General features: G+C 37.1%; 1 protein-coding gene across 1 annotated transcript in view; it reads left to right on the top strand.

The window, feature by feature from the left end:
- Positions 1–16,920, top strand: part of DIAPH3 (diaphanous related formin 3) — a 242,258-nt gene that overhangs the window by 157,764 nt on the left and 67,574 nt on the right. Inside the window, exon 25 of the mRNA XM_075088048.1 lies at positions 4,501–4,636. Within this exon, the coding sequence (XP_074944149.1) occupies positions 4,501–4,636 (136 nt within the window). The remainder of the gene's footprint in view (positions 1–4,500; positions 4,637–16,920) is intronic.

The raw sequence follows: 16,920 nt of genomic DNA, 5'->3' as shown, positions 1-16,920 counted from the left end.
CTCTATCTTGATGATTTTTACATATGTTCAGATATCAAAAAAGTTAGGGCGGCAGGGAGAGATTGTTGATTTTGTGTAGAGTTTGTGGTTGGTTTAGGTTGTTTCAGTTTTGGTTTTTTTTTTTGTTAAGTTTTCTTTGCAAAAATATTTTTTTCTCTTGGATTCTGAACACTTGGCTGGTAAGCAACTCTGTCAATGAAGAAATAGAAGAATAAAAAGGCAGGTCCCCAATTGTGTATTAATTTATTAATTTGGTTAACTTGTAAAAGGTGATTCATGTCACATCTGGCTATTTATCGAATATATATAAACTTATACATGTTCCTTTTCCGGTTTAAGCATAGGTGGCCCGTCCACCTTAGTGTACTTACGTAGCTTAACTTACTGGCTACACTCCTGCTGGAATGCTTTGTGACTGAATCTGGAGCAGTGAGCCAACTCCTGCCTATTGATCTGTAGAAGGATTCAATTAGTCATTTTACCATCTGCTCCTCATTGCAGCCTGATGCTTATCATTACTACACACATTTAAGTTTCTTGCATGTTTCCCAGTCTTGATTGATTTTGCTTGCTTGGTTGGGGTTTTTTTTCAACGATTTCAGAGATGTTTGAGGGTGTAGATAGGGGAAAAATACTTATTTCACAGATACTGAGAAAAGCTTTGAAATTCATATGTCCATCTATTTTGAGGAAAGGACTTAAAACGGAACGCATATTAGCAAACATTTTGGAACACGTAAAGATTACCAAGCCTCTGCTACTTCAGAGTTTACAGCTACAAACCTAGGAGGCACAGTCTTCAATCAGAGTAATTTTGCTTGGCAAGTTACATGTGCCAGATTTTTCAACATGGGCATTGATTATGTTTTCCTAACTTGATCAGTGCCTAATTTGAAACTCAGGCATCTGATTTCAAAATAGTTTAATTTTATGGAATGGTTGTATTACTTTAATTTCTGATGTTTAAATCACACCTCCCATTTCAATGCTGTGGAATAAGAATTTTAAATGCTTAGGTTCATCTTTAATTGGAGACTTAAAGAAGTGGTTGTGCTTTACCTTAATTTCCCCATATTTCTTTTCTGTGTCTGTAAAATTAGCACTGATACGAACCTGTGCTTCACAGCAGTGTTGTAAAGATAGATTAATTAATGCTTCGAAACAGTTAGATGTTATTGATGAGCATGATAGAAGAAACCTTGAGGAAAATTAATAATTCTGTCTTGCAGAGCACAGTTTGAAGGCTGTATGAAAAAGGTGTGTAGATAAGGCATGAAACCACTTATCGTTCAATGACACTAAACAAAATATTGAGTAGCTTCTCTGTTTTGAGACTTTTTGGAAAAGATTTTTGAGGTGCCTAGCGTGAGACACCTGAGGTCTGATTTTCAGAATTGTTTAGCATTGGTTTTGATTACGGGCAGAAACTGAAGGTGGTTGGCATCCTAGAAAACTTAGCTCAAAAGACTTTTAAATTTAGCGCTGAAAAATCTTTAGATTCTTAATAGTCCAAAACTAAAAGACTACTTAAATCACCAGTAGGTGTGGGAAAGTGAAGTTCAGTCATCCTTTATGTCAAGCAAAGCTCATAATTTACATATAGTACATACCTACTTATAATGCTTTTTTTGTTCTCAATTAATGAAAATGCTTAAAAAGTTTAAAAAAGCATGTTTAAATCTGGAGCCATAGACTTCAGGTACATAACTAACTTTGGACGACACTTTGTAACTCAGTGTTATTTGGCAGCTGTGATGGCTATTGTTCATACCCTGTGAGCACCAAATCTAGAGCACAGTTAGTTGGCCAGATCCAAGAAATGGGTGAGGAACCTTACCTTCAGTGTTTGAACTCCCAAAGCTAAATGCCTGATACTGTCAGCGTAGGTACCAAACAATGTCTCTTAACTTCCTCCTGTGCTTTCACAGCATCAGAGGTCCTGATAACAGGCTCATTGCTTTCCCTGGAAGGGTAGCTTTCTGAAATAAGATTAAGCAATTGTAGTATTTCCTCTTCTTGTGCTTGTCTAATGGTTAGACTTCTCCTGAAGTTGTAGGAGAGGGAGGGAAGAAGCTTTGTATCAACAGCTCTTATGTCCAAGAGAGTACACTGATCATAGGGCTAGAGAAAACCCTTGCTCCTATTGACAATAGATTCCTCTGCAGCAGAAACATGACTTAAACAGAAGAGGAGCAACCAAGTAAGAGTTTGCTCCCTAGATTCTAGAGTGTTTTTTCTTTTATATTTTGCAAATACTTGAATAAAAAATCAGAAATGATCCTGGAAAGCACATGAGGGAGCCAAAGAATGTCTCTGTATTGGAAACTCTTGTCCTTGGTGCAGTATGCAAAAGGCATATACTTTGGTAATTCTTCTGAAAGTTAACCTTGCATCCTGTGCCATACGCTGAATGCAATGCTGCTCGTACATAGCAGCTGTGGTCAGACAATGTATAACTTTTTACGTCTTTTGAGCAAGGAGGTGTTAAGGCATTTAATCTTTGACATGCAAACAGTGTGAGAGACAAATATATGTTTGCCTCAGTCAAGTTCCTGACAATTCTTGGTATAAACATTTTGCAGAACTTAAGACACCTGTGTCTTATGTTGAAAACACACAGAACATATAGGATAGGATTTGACTCTAGGGCATAGACCTCTAAGTATTGGCATCTGTATGTGAGCTTGAGGGTTTAATCTCATGTTCCAGTCAACGGAGGTGCATACTCAGTACATTTAGTGGAATTTGGAGAGTTGTCTACCTGATACCTCAAAGGAGACCTGACAACAGAAGTGCCTAGTATCCTGGAGAGGTGTCTTAAATGGTATCCAAGACATCATAAACCTGAAATTTTAGGTTATGACACAGAGCTTACGGAAGACTGGTGTGTCCTGCTAGAGAAAGGCTGGAGGGAAGGTGTGATACTCCAAAGCATCCAGTTTACACTGGATATGAAGGTGTGAGCTACTAAATCAAGCACAGTTGATCAGTGTGATTAGAAAGGAATAGATGGACACCTACATTTGGATGACTGCAGTCTGAGACCTACTGGTATTATTTTTAGGGAAAAAGTAGATGCAAAGTAGAAATTTCTTTGGTCACTCTGTTAGAAAAGTGTGTCATTTCTGCCAAAATTGTTCTTGTGCTCGAGTCCCATTTGAGTTTTGCCCAGCAGTTTACTTTACAGAATGCCCAGTCTGAAAATCAGCAAATAATTTGTTAGAATTAATTCAATCCAGAATTCTAGGATTTTGTGGCAGACTTCTCCCCTGGTCTCCCAATATCAAGAAAATTGACAGAGGTGACTCTGGAGAAGGCATGGTAGAATTACAGTTTTGCTTTGTTTAAAAAGTCCATTTCATTGTCATTTTTCACGATTGAAAGCTTACTCTTTTTCAGTTATCAGACAGATATCTCCTCGCAAGAATTACGTTATTTTTTTCCCCTTCCTTTGGTCACTATCTATTGCAGCGATACTACAAACAGTGCCCATGCAAATATTACTGTAATCCATATTCATCTGTGCTTTATAGTACTTCTCAGTTCATTCTTACATCTTTTTCTTCTGAGGGCAGGTGGGACATTTTCCCACTAAAAACAGTGTGAGCTATTAACTATCCTTGCAAACATAGCCTCTGCCTCAGACGTTATGAAGCTGTTAGCCGTTTTGTAGGAGGGGACACTTCGATCTATTATGAAAGATGAGATTGTGTGCAACTGTGTTCTGAAAAGAGAAACTTTCTGCAATGGAGAACAGGTGCACTTTATATTTAATGCAAGCCACAGTAGGGCACAGAGATTTACTGCTGTATATAGCTAAAACTAAAATACTGAAAAGGTGACCCTAAAATAACTTTGTTTAAAAATTACTGAATGTGACAGTGTTTTGCTTAATGGCTGAATATGCAAAACAATGATTCAAAAACTCTGAAATTCCTTGTTCTGTTTTGGCTTCATTAGAACCTTTGGAGTACTTATTTATAATTCAAAATAAACAAAGTTGTATGGGTACTAACCAGGAGACAAGAATTTATAAACCCAGTGAATTAATGCATATGTGTGTAAAAATAAGAAAAATGCACAGTGAAGTCACCCAAGCAGCCTTGTTTTGCTTGGTATAGCGGCAGCATGAGAAAGAATAAACGTTGAAACTATTCTAGAAATACAAATAGTTACATACTCATAGTTTTGTAAAACCAGGTGGTGTAGATATTTTGAGTTCTTCCTACATTAACATGTGTATTCTTAAGTTGTTATTCTTGCTGAATTTATAATCCCCATTTGGGGCCAATTAGTGTGCTTTTAATATATTTATTCTGAATTTGCTTACTCTTCTGAATAAAATGTACTAAATATGGAATGTAAAATACTCATTTGGCTTGATAAAGTGATTTAGGAGGTGTGATTTTTAAAGCTTTTTTCCTTTGTTTTTGCGGTTCAGCTTTGTTTTTGCTAAGACTTCAGTTTTAATGGAACTCTGTATTACTTTTTTTTCCATAGCAAGCAGTAAAGGAGAATATAAGAAGAAGGGAAGCAGAAGAAAAACAGAGGCGTGCTAAAATAGCTAAGGAGAAAGCAGAAAAAGAAAAACAAGAGAGGCAACAAAAGAAAAAGCGCTTGTTAGAAATGAAAACAGGTAAGGTATAAAATGCATTTCATCTACTGTTTCACTGGAAATAAAGCTGCTATTTTTTCATATCTGAATGTGTTATGAGAAAAGATAATAAATTAATGATTTTCACCAATTAAAGTTTACAGCGAAGAGGTTCCTAAATTTTGTTTTGTTAACGAGCTTCTCTAATTAACTGTTTTCCTCAAGCTATTTTAGAACTCATAATGCTGCTTTGTATTTTTCCATTAGAATATATTGAACCTTGTGTGATCAAGTATAAGTTCAGTTTTGCTCAGAACCCCATACGTTACCCGAGAACAGACACTTTCCAAATCACAAAGCCATTTTTTTCTTTTATCCAAGGTTACATATTCATTTTTATTCTTTTATGATAATAAGTCCTCCCTGAAGTACTCTGGATTTTTCTTTGTGTATATTAATTGTTATTTCAATAGGCCCCTATCGAAATACCTTAAAAGAAACCTCAGCCATGCACTTTTGAAGTTATTCATTTATGCTGTGTTGTCTTTTGTACCAAAAGAGACAGCAGACACTGAGTTCTCTGTTACCAAAAAAGATGTCTGATGATCCTCTACACTGCTGTATTTTATCCCAGACTGAGCTTCTGGAATCCTTCAGTATGATACATGACTTACTGTGTAAATTATTATGAGCTACTCTAATTTTTTTTTTTTTTCTGAGCAGATCTTGTTAAACAGTTCCCCGCTCAAACCCTGGTTGGCACCTTTGGCATAAATGATTATCTGTCTCTTCCATGTTTCACTAATAGCCAGAGTAGGTGTGTTTAGTTTCAGAGATTCTTGAAACCAAAAGTCTTTGATTGATTTTCATAAGAACATCCATGTCTTGAGGTGTGAGACTAAAGCTTTCTCTTAAGATGGGAAGCCAGGCGGCTGACCTCTGAACACAGAATTTGTAATTCTTTAGAAGTAAATTCAAGACCCAATGAGAAAACTACCAGTGACAGCTTTTTAAAGCTCACAGAAGATACAGGAGGCTGCAGAAGACCCTTAAGAAAGGGTAAAACTGGCATCTGTATTCATGCATTATTGGAAGTGTTTCGAAAGGTTAGATATTTTTCTCTCAGGCATGTTTTATGTATGACTGAGAGTGCTTCAGATGGAAAATGGATAGCATTTTAGGGAAAATTAAAGCTCCTCTCATGTCCTGTTCTTTATAATGTCATGTTCAGGCTTTCCAGAATACAGGTGCCAACGTTATGGACTTCTGAGTCATACCCATATGTGCATGTAGGCCTCCGGTAGTTAAACCTACTGCTTCAGCTAGTGTAGCAGGGGGCTATGTATTTGTCATCTACAGATCAGCTAGGCCATTGAGTAAATAGCTGCTTTGTCTTTTAGTAGCTTGGTTTTATATCAGATCATATAAGTGTACAGAAAGAGGTTTCTTGCTGTTGTTAGCAGCCACTTAAGGTTCAGTCTGGAATGACTGATCTAAACAACAGCAGGGGGGAATAGATAATGTTAGGATCACCCGAAGCTATAAATGTCTTGAGTCTGATATTCACTAATTTGGCCACTGATGAGTTGGGTTTTGTTCTGCAGAGCTCCTTGTAAGGTTTCTTGTGCTTGTTTACAACATTATTTTAAAAGTCTATTAGAAAACCTAAATTCTGGCAGTGGAAGCACCTGTGGTAGATTTGTTTGTCAGGAAGGACAGCACAACAATATGAAAAGTAGGTGTTGTGTTTTGTGGGGTTTTTTGTTTTTTGGTGTGTTTTGTTTTGTTTTTGGGGTTTTTTTTTGGCAGTCTTGTCAAAACTATTTACTAACTGAAGAGGCATAATGTTGCTCTGATTCTGATGGATAACGTAGACATTCAAAATTTATTTTTTTCCCTTTTTTCCCCTCTTTTTTTCTTTAACCTAGCTATAACTAGTTCATTGAAAGGCTGTCTTCTCATTAAGAATCTGTAAATCAACCACAAAATGTTTATATCTGACCTGATAAATTTCTAACCAGGTCCTCCCTCTAACCTGGAGTGTTACTGTGGAGTAACTGATTTTTGCTGCATATCATTTCTTTATATGGTGACTAGATCAGATGTTGGATTTGTAGGAACATTATTTCAATTATTGCTTGAATGAAGTAGCTGAAAACTCATTGATGTCACCATCCTAGAAAATAGTTTCTGGGATTCAAACAAGTGCATACTTGAAGAAAAGCAGAGAGTGTATGTACTAACTGGTTCTTCAAGACTTTCTTCTTTTCAGTGAAGAGATCATACTGTACTCTGCACCTCCACTCTTTTTTCAGTAACGTTGCTGAATAACTTGAAGGTTAGGGATGCCTTTGTATCACTGTGCTATATGCCACGTCAGAGTTTAATTGTTTCTCTTAAACTTAAAAAAGAACCAAACCAACCAAACAAAAACCAACACACGCACCCACACACCCCAACCAAAAAAACCAACCCCACTGTGCTGGACTGACAATCATTAACAGCACTGGTTGTGCTAATAACTTATGCATTATTTGTCATTAACACACTACAAATTAGTTCTTACTATCAACCACTACCACTATGTATTCAAAGCAGTCAGTCCTTAATATCTGTGTGCTAAATTTGATGTGACTATAAAATCCCGCAGAGCTGATGCTAGATGTAGAGTTGGCAATGATGGCTACCAGTGACGGTCTTAGTTGACAAGATGACATGGGCAAACTCGAGAGCTCTTCTGCAAGGGAAGCTAGAACAGAAGTGGGCATTTTTTTTTTTTTCTTATCATCTTCTCTTCCCTTTCCCATGCCCACTTTGGGATCTTATGGTTTTGTAAGATGGTTTAGTTTCTAGATAGTTCCTGACCCTTTTGTCTATCCTGAGCGTACACAGTGCAAAATCCTTCAGAGGGTGTTACTTCCCCAGGTCGCAGCCGTGCTTTCAGCTGAGTTTTTTTCCTTTGCTTAGCTGTTGCTTCTATTAATGTAAAAGCAGTCTTTTCACAGCCCTTGAGGTTGTGATTTTTTCAGTGAGCATTAACTGGCCATTAGAGACTTGTTTACAGTTCTGGAGTTTCTGTTTTCAGCCTGTGCCCATAATGTTCAAGGCACGAGCCGCTATCCGATGCCTAAACAGGATTTATTTCATCATCCTAAGCTTGTTTTGTTAACACTGGTCTCATTTATAACACAGACATTTAACCTGTCCTAGATTCTCCTTTGTTCTTGAAGTCATTTTCTTTTTATTTCTTCAGCTTTCATCTGCTTTTGGAAGTTATTTGAAGAGTAGGGTTTTGTTGCCTACGGTGCCACCTTCTGCTGCATAAGGTGGAATCATTTCCTCATGTAAAAGCGACCTACATAATGCTGAAAATTTTTTAGCTTTGCGGGGGGGTTTGCTGACTTTTTTTTGCATTCACAAAACCCTAAGATCTTAAAGAAATATGTACGAGAACATAGATTTTTATGAATATCTAACAAATATGTGAGTTGAGCCAGTAAGCTGCATGTCACACATTAGGACTGTATCATACCGGGTTTGCCTAGTGTTACACAGGTGTATTAAGTAAAAGGAAAATGGTCCTGAACGAAAGGTAAGTCCTGATTTTTAACTTAAACTACTTTGGGAGGTCAGGGGGAGGAATCCTTCTGGGTGAATACACTAATTTTCACCACTGTTAACTGACATTTACTGCAAACATGAGATCTGAGGTGGTCCTAAAATATACCAGCCTTCTCACGATCCATAGTAGTCTTCCTTAGCCTATGTTGTGCCTTTGATTATACAGGTGACAACTTAACCATCTAGATAGCAGCTTACACTCTGTCATCCATACCTGATACTATACAAAGGCATCAGACTGCCTTTGAAATACTGTTACAGCAAGTTCAGTGTTGATCTGGTAGTTTTCTAAAATTAGATAAATATGTATAGCGTGTGATAAATCTTCATAAAGTTTTCAGTTTTAATTTTTTATATTTCAAATATAAATAATTATGTCAATATTTTTTAGATTGTAAAGTATGTCTAGTGTGTTATGAATATGTAGTACAGTGTCTTTTTAGAAATACTTAACATTTTAGGTAGGCTTTATAATATAAATTTGGACATCTGCTAATAAGACCATAGTTATTTTGTTATTTATATGGAACTGTTTGACTGATTCTCTTGCAAATATTTTTTTTTTTTGAGATTTGGACCTGAAGCCAATGTTGGATTTAGATGTCTGTAAATTGTAATTTGCTAAAATGCTCCATCTCTACTTTACATCTTAGATGGTGACACTTGTGTGTCCTAATGATCACAGCTCAAATGGCTCACTGATACAAAAGGATGAGAGTCCTAAGTTCACATAATAATATCAGCTCCATATTTTCCTTTCAGCTCCATCCTAACTTCAAAAGTGTGTGGAATTCATTAAAATTTTTGAATGTCTAAGCAGTGAATGATATTTGGTATTTTGAAATTTATGATAATAAAATCTGTCCTCTAAATACTCTCTGGGATACAAAGTGATATTCATCATGAGATGCTTTGTCAATAAGATTGCTTTACTTCCTTCTGTGAAGCCAGTTCAAACTATCACATGCTATCGTTCCAAAGGTAAATACCCAGTGGAACGGGATCTTTATGTAAATGCCACTTGTCTGCATACTATTAACATTCAGATACGTACTTGCTCATGCTTTTCAGATTTTCAGTAGAAGGCACACCAATCAATTATTTTGATCTTATCACAATGTAAAGAATTCTATAACTGTGATAACACCAGCTAAATTTATTGTAATATAATTGAGAACTCCATCATTGTGGCATCTTCATTGTGTCTTACTTTGAATACTATTTAAGTAACAAGCCACTTTCATCAGTGGTTATTTACAAAGGCTGCCCTTTCTTACGCAAAAGCAGTGAAGTGATGCCAAAGTGATGTCTTAAACATCTGATTTCCAATCTAGACTATTAGTTGTGTTACTCAGTTTTACTTTTATCACACTAAATGGTTTTAAATCCATGTTCCAGTTCATTTAGACAGTTATGACCTTATTTGCAGTCAATTTTGTAGCATTTATTTTTGCAGAGGTTTTATATTGTTTTCTGATTTTGGAAAAAAACATTCATGTCTCACAAACTTGCTAAGAGTGTTTTAGGTTTTGGTTCTTCAAACATTTACTACTTTATTACCGTCCGCGATGTTGTGCAATATTAATATTTTCATTAGTTCTGTAGTGTTCTGCAAAACAAAGAGACACAAGTGATCCCAGCACTGACAGTTTAAGCAATGAAAATAGTAAATGTAATTAGGTAATTCAAATTCAGATTCCAACAGATAAAAAGCTTACCTTTGAAATAAATTTAAAAATCCTCAAACTTATTTGTATTAGTAGGTACCCTCAAAGACCCTATTTTCCCTGCCTAGCGCAAGTTTGTAAGGCCTCCATGTTGTTAATGTCTTCTCACTGGGGGAGGAGAATCAATACTTCTTAATAGTATTCTGTTTCTCTGGGAGGAGTGAAGGACTGCAAATGTCACAGATTATAAAAGTCTGCTCATGTTCCATTACAACTGAGATGACATCAGTACTTCCTAATGTGTTGATAATTTTTTGTTTTAAAATGTCTGCTGGGCTACTTTCCTCAAAAACACAGGTTTTGGGCAATAGTAGGTTTATTGCTAGATTTTGGACATTTAGGTATATGTTTTGTGCAACTGAATTTACTGTGAAGGGGACAAAATATCTGATAATACTCTATACGAAGAAATCCTGATGGTATAATATTAATATCCAACAAGTGTTTTTGTGTCAGGCCCCTCTTCTGTGGGCAGTTTCCTTCTCTGGAATTTCAAGTGCTTTTCATCTCTGTTACTCCCTGGTGATGATAAGTCTTTCCAGTTGTCCCATGAACGCTTTTTGGTATTTAAATTTATTCTTAAGGGTCACTTTTATTATGAGGTCAGTGGGGAGTAAATCTGTTCCATAAGTGTGAGGAGTGTAACTTCTTCCTCTTACATGAAATAACGATGAGCAGAAAGAACTGTGGGATGTTAGAGAGTTGCCTCCTCAATATTTACTCATGTTAATACTTAGCGGGCACTTGACAGTAGACTTGTGACAGGCTTGGGGAGCTTGTCTAATTTTGCTTTATGCCTGTTTAAAAAAAAAAGGTCCTAGATATGAGGAACAAGTTGTGGCAGACATCAACCACAAATCCTCTGGAAAGGAGATGTTACCTAATGTGTCACTAAGTACGGACGTTGTTTTTCAGCTGCAATTGTTTTGACAGCAATGTATAAATCTGGGTAAACTACTGAGAACAGATGTTTCCTCAAGAATAATTGCCACATTTGTAGTTGAAAATGATATAGAGAATGATAAAATACAGGTATGCTGAGTTAAAAAAAAAATCTGTCCAGAAAAACAATGTATGATACATCTGCAGAAGCCACAGCAAAAGATAACAGCAAAACCTCATCAAGTCTCACAGTGTCGGATGTTCAGGGAATTAAATGTTTTCAGTGGGGAAAAAAAAAAAGTAGAACTGTTCTGAATGTCTATTAATTAAAACCCAACAACCAATAGTCACAAGTCATGTTCTAACAAGATCTAAAGGTGCTAAACCTTCTGAAGCATGGAGGTGTAGTTCATGTGCTTGTTGGCAACCCATGGGCTCAGAATGCAGCAGCTGCTATTCGTTTGTACTAAGTAGTAGCTCCAAAAGAACAAGAGGTTTGGAAGAACAATTATTTTTCTTTCTGAAAATTTTACTTAGAAGTGGAACCTTTGGAGGTGGTAGCTGAAAGGCATTTGTGAAACTGAGGTTTACACAAAGCCCCTGAAAAAACAAATAGCAGCTGTATTTGCAAGAGAGAGAAATAGACAAAACAAACATTACTGTTGAAAAAATTAAGGGTCATTAATGTCTGTAGGTAAACATTGTCATAAGACTTGTCATTTATGTTGTAGCAGTAAAATTTCTAAACAAATGTGACAAGAATGCTGCAAACTTAAAATGGCATTACCATGAAAAAAGAAGTTACAATCTCTAGGGACATCTTTGGGATTAAGAGCTCTAACATTCATGCAGGTAGAAGGTTTTGGTTTGAGTAAGCATTTCCTACTCCAAATACTGCCTCACATCTCCTCCCTAAGGACGTAGACATCAGAGCAGTCCTCTTCATACTCCCACTCCTGCTATGTGTAAATGCTTTTACTGTTTCTGGTTTTTTCTGAATCATCAGAAGCTGCTTCTCTCAAGTTGCAGGGGAGCGGAGGAATAAATATCTTTACCAAAGCATTGGAGGGTATGCTTTATATTTACTTTCCTTAGTCCAAGGTTGTAAAAGAGCCAAGAACCTCCTCTGTCATTGTTGGAAAGCTAGCAGAAGAGGAGGTCATGTCTCTGACTCTTCCTTCAGACTGAGTCTGCTGCTGCTTCTATTTCTATGCTGGTCACTATGACGCTTATCTTCACTCACCAACACCTCAGTGGGTGTACAGAAGTACAGTCTAGTTACTGCATACCAAAACATTCTTGCTCTGAGGCTTGCTGACGGAAGTTACTTGATTTCTCTGGCAGCTTTTATCTATTGAAAGCTATTAAGTGCAAATACAAAGTCTTTGAATCACAAACTGCTGGAGACAGAGACCATTCCAGAAACATCTTTACATATTTATCCTGTCCTTTTTATAGAGTTTTGCTATTGGCTACTAGTGCACGGAGGATGCAGGGATAGGTGGACCTTTGATCTGATCCTCCCAGGTATTCTTGTGCATTTATAGCCTCCAAAACCAAAAGGGTCTTGCCCATCCAAAGCTGTCTGGAAGCATTCCTTTGACTCAGCTCAGCCATGGAATCCAGTCAGAACTTTCTCACTCATTAAATTTCCTTCAGCCCCTCATCTCTGTTGCACAACTGTCAGTATGAGTGATCATTGTGTATATTTTCTGATTTATCATTTGTTTATAAATCTGAATAGAAATAGTAATGTCTTTTCCTGTGCTCAATGAACCCCTTCAGAGACACACAGTACCCAAGAGACAAGATGTTCTTACACACCGGCACACATATATAAATTCAGCTACGTATATTCTTACAAGAAGCTACCTTCAGTTAAGAATGCTACTAGAGTAGTTCTAACTACTTTCTAAATGCAATTGTAATAGATATGCCTCAATAATAGATTTTTTTTCCTCCCTTCTGAATCAACACTAACGAAAACACTAGTTTTTGACTAGTCTGAAAAACAGATTGGTTGCATTCTTGACAGTGTCCTTGGAGTTGGAGCTGTGATGTGTAAAGAAAGCAGAAAAATCATTCATTAACAGTAAAACTTATTGATTGACTTCTTCATATGTAGCTGATGGTTCTATTAGCTGTCCTATCAAATCTTAATCTTAGATAACAGTGCATAAGGTTGGTCTGTTTTAGTTTATGATTGATTAAATATAAGTAACTGAAACTTAGCATTCTGTTTAATTTAGCAGTTTTATTTTTCCACTAAAAAGGCAGAGTATCTCTGGGGAATAGAAAAAGGGCTATAAGAAGATTGTGTCTTTAAACTGGCTTTTAAAAATATTACCAGGTAATAAAATATATAATGCATTAGTAGAATATCCTGTGTTGAGTTGGTGAGAGTGTAGGTGTGTATGCAGATACATGATTTAATTTTTTGAGACTCTTAGTTACTGTTTCTGTGGACTTAGTGGAAAGGTAACCCCTTTTTCGTTGTAGCCATGTTTAAAGTTTCCACTGTAGATGGACAGCTTGTTCTAGTGTTTGACCACTCCCAACAGGAAAAAGAAAACCTTATGTTTGAATGCAATTTCTTGTGATACAATTTGTGTTCATTGCCCTTTATCCTGTCTCTGGGCACCTCTGAGCTGAGTCTGGCCCAGTCATCTTTACACCCCACCCAGTCCCCCATCAGGTATTTATATGTATTGATAAGATCCCCCCAAGCCTTCTCTTCTCTAGGCTGGACAGTCCCGGCTCTCTCAGCTTGTTCTCATATGAGAGATGCCTCAGTCCTTTGATCATCCTGCCTGACTTTGCTTGGGTAAGTTTGTGTCTCCCTTGTACTGGGGAGCCCAGACCGGGATCATTACTCTGAATTTTGCACCATATGCAAACTTGCTCAGGGTGCACTCTGTCCCATCTTCCAGGTCACAAACAAAGGTGTTACAAATATTGGCCCCAGTATCAAGTCCTGGGGTATACCACTTCAAAGGCTTGGCATTCTGTAAGTCCAGTTTACTTCAGGAAAAATATTTCAAGGATCTCTCAGAAAAGCTTGGTCTGGGAAACTCTGTACTGGATCTGGAATCAAGATAAATGATCCTGGATAACGTCTGTGGAAAGTGAGTTTACAGTGGCTTCTGTTGTCACAGAAATAATGGGATTTATAGACTCTCAATGAACATAAGAAATTTATGCATTTTTATTAAAGTTCAGTATTACGATGATTTCACTAGTCCCATTACTTAAATGGGAAATTATGATCCAGTGGGGATGCAGAAATAGGTGCCTTATATCACTGAATAATATTTGTATCTTTGTGGTACAGAACCACCTCTAAAACAACAGTTTACCTTTTGGTTTTTATGGTAAGAGTTATCTTATGGGTGAAAAAAAAAAAAGGTGTAGTTACCAACCTTAATTTCAACAACTCTTTCAGAGTTCATGAAGGGTGTATGCTTAGTTTGCATTTCATTTGTTTTGAGCTCTTTGGAACTTGGGGCACACTTTCATTCATATGCTCAGAGTCAAAACCTATCTATTTCTGTACCATAAAAGCACTTTGTGAGAACTCAACAATGGAACAATTTCAACAAGAGCAAACAGGATGTCATGAAATCCACTCTCCTCAGCCAGAAGTTTTATGGAATAGGTGCATCAGCCATTAGGGGAAATCATACCTTTTGTTACAGTACATTTGCCTAGAGCATGGAAGCACAGGCAAAGGCTTACTACTTTGTGTTGGGCATCAGTAAGAAATGTAACTTTGAATCTGGACTGGACTGTCTATGTAACTCCTATGGGGTATATACCTCTGTTTGCTTTTGGGAAGGGCTGGTATGTGTCTTTCGCCTGAAGTCATCACTGAGAAAAGAAAAGTGAATAGTAATATTTCTGGCCGAAGTTGGATTTAACACTTTTAAATCTAAAAGGATCTATCCTTTCAGCCAGTCCATCCGAGGCACACTTGGCAGCTATTTCTGCTTTGCATCTGTACCTTGGAAAATTTCTTTTTCTCACCGTAATGTAATAAGGTTCTTGCAAAACTTGATCAGGGTCAAAGGAACTCTTGTATTCTGTTACAAATTACGGCACTAGTCCGAGGACCAATATTGAAACTTGAACTGATAGCCATGTATTCCTTCACTCACCTGTCAGTGAAGGTTATCTGATTGGTGCTATGTCTTTTACCAGAAAAAGTTTGAAGCCTTAGAGCAAGTTCAAGTTTGAAGTCTGTGTATGCTGTGCAATTTCTGGACAAAGGTACCCTTAAAATGGACAAAGATACTTTTAACATCTATCCACAATTTCTTTGTAAGATTGTATCTGAATTTCATTGGAGTGAAGAGTCTGAGTTTAGGCAGTCATGTTGTTAAAAATACAACGCAATCTTAAAGTCCAGAAAAGGAAAAGTTTCAAAATGTTTATGTTGGCAATATAAGAACCTTCAAAAAGTCTCCTGACCTATTCATGTATAAGGCTGAGAGGTCTAGAAGTTGTTATGTACCAGCACTATGAATCCTTCACAGAATCTGGCTGGCTGAGACTGAGAATGAAAAGATGGAACCACTTTGAAAACATTGGCGCCTGCTCCTGTGTTGATGGCTTAAATTACCTCCCTCTCTGGGATCTGGTCTTCTGCTCCCTGGAGCTTAAGTCACTCAACACTATACTATTGCTAAAGCTTTCCTCTTGTGACATTGTTCAGAGAATGGTCCTTCAATTTTTACTCAGGTGGAGACCTTTAGTCAGCTGGGCATTGCTTTGTAGGCTGTACTGGTCAAAATCAATCATCGTACAAACAAACATTCAGGACTTTTTATGATGTCTTGAAAGTGGAGATACACCATTAACAAAGTTGGAAGATGTATCTTCCTTTTTCTCCTTTGCCTTGTGTGAATAGTCTGGAGAAATCTCTGCTGGTATTCACTTGCCTCAGAAATTTTTGTGGATTAAGGCACAAGACACGAAGCAGCTAAACCTGGAAGACGGCTGCATAGGGATTTAAAACTGGGTACAGTATATCTGACCTGAATTATATCCTGAGCTGAAGAGAAAAAAAAGCAGTTTGTATTCTACACAACCAAGAATTAAAAAGTATTCATTCTGGTAATTACTGAATTGTGAGTTCAGGACTTAATTCTTCAGACAAGAAAAATACATCTAATAGCTTCAGCACTCCAAGTTTGTTTTTAAATTATATAAAAGCTTGAGTTCTGCCGTGGAGTTACTTCGAAGATGATATAAAGATAAATAAAATCGTTGCTAATCCAGGTAACTTGATGAGTAGCCCTTGAGGTTTTGCACCCTTTTCTTCCTGTTACAGCTATGAAATATTAAGGTCTGTTTTTAGTGGATATGTTTGTCCAAATTGTGCAGTTTTAATTTCAGATGAGGCTTAGTATTCAGAGGTTGGCTTTAGGAGCTGGTCCTTTCCATTACTTACAGTGTAACAAAAAGGTGTATGTAATTGCAATGGCATAAATAGATCCCAGTGGAAAATGACAGTTGAAATGCCTGTAGATAAGTCATAGAATCACAGAATGGTTTGGGTTGGAAGGGACCTTAAAGATCACCTAGTTCCAACCCCCCCACCACCATGGTCAGGGACACCTTCCACTAGACCAGGTTGCTCATCAAAGCTCTGTCCAACCTGACCTTGAACAGTTGAGGGATGGGACATCCGCAACTTCCCTGGGCAACCTCTGAAGTGTACAAACTGAGTAGGCAACATCAACAGAAACCATGCCAACGAATTCTTGATTTGGTTTTTCTGAAGCTCCTTAGTATTTTCTTCACTAAAAACAACAACAAAAAAAAAACTACAAACAACCCACACAAACCAGTTGGGTTTTTTTTTAAGAAGAGTAGCTGAATAAAGCTTTGATTCCTTGAAAGAGAAAAGAGAGATATTATTGTATGTTTTTCTCCTAGTAGAGTGAACTTCTGGAGACCTAGCATTGAGTGTGATGTTTTAGTTTATATTAGAGAGATGCTGTTGTTGAACCGTTCTTATTTTAGAACCATATTGCGAATGATATTTGTGATTCTATCGTGTCAGTGGATTACTGCTTCTGGAATTCTGTCATTTGT

This window comes from Phalacrocorax aristotelis, chromosome 1 (genome assembly GCF_949628215.1).
Source record: "Phalacrocorax aristotelis chromosome 1, bGulAri2.1, whole genome shotgun sequence".
NCBI lineage: Eukaryota > Metazoa > Chordata > Aves > Suliformes > Phalacrocoracidae > Phalacrocorax > Phalacrocorax aristotelis.
The sequence above is the reverse complement of the archived record's forward strand: the minus strand, read 5'-3'. Positions and strand labels throughout refer to the sequence as shown.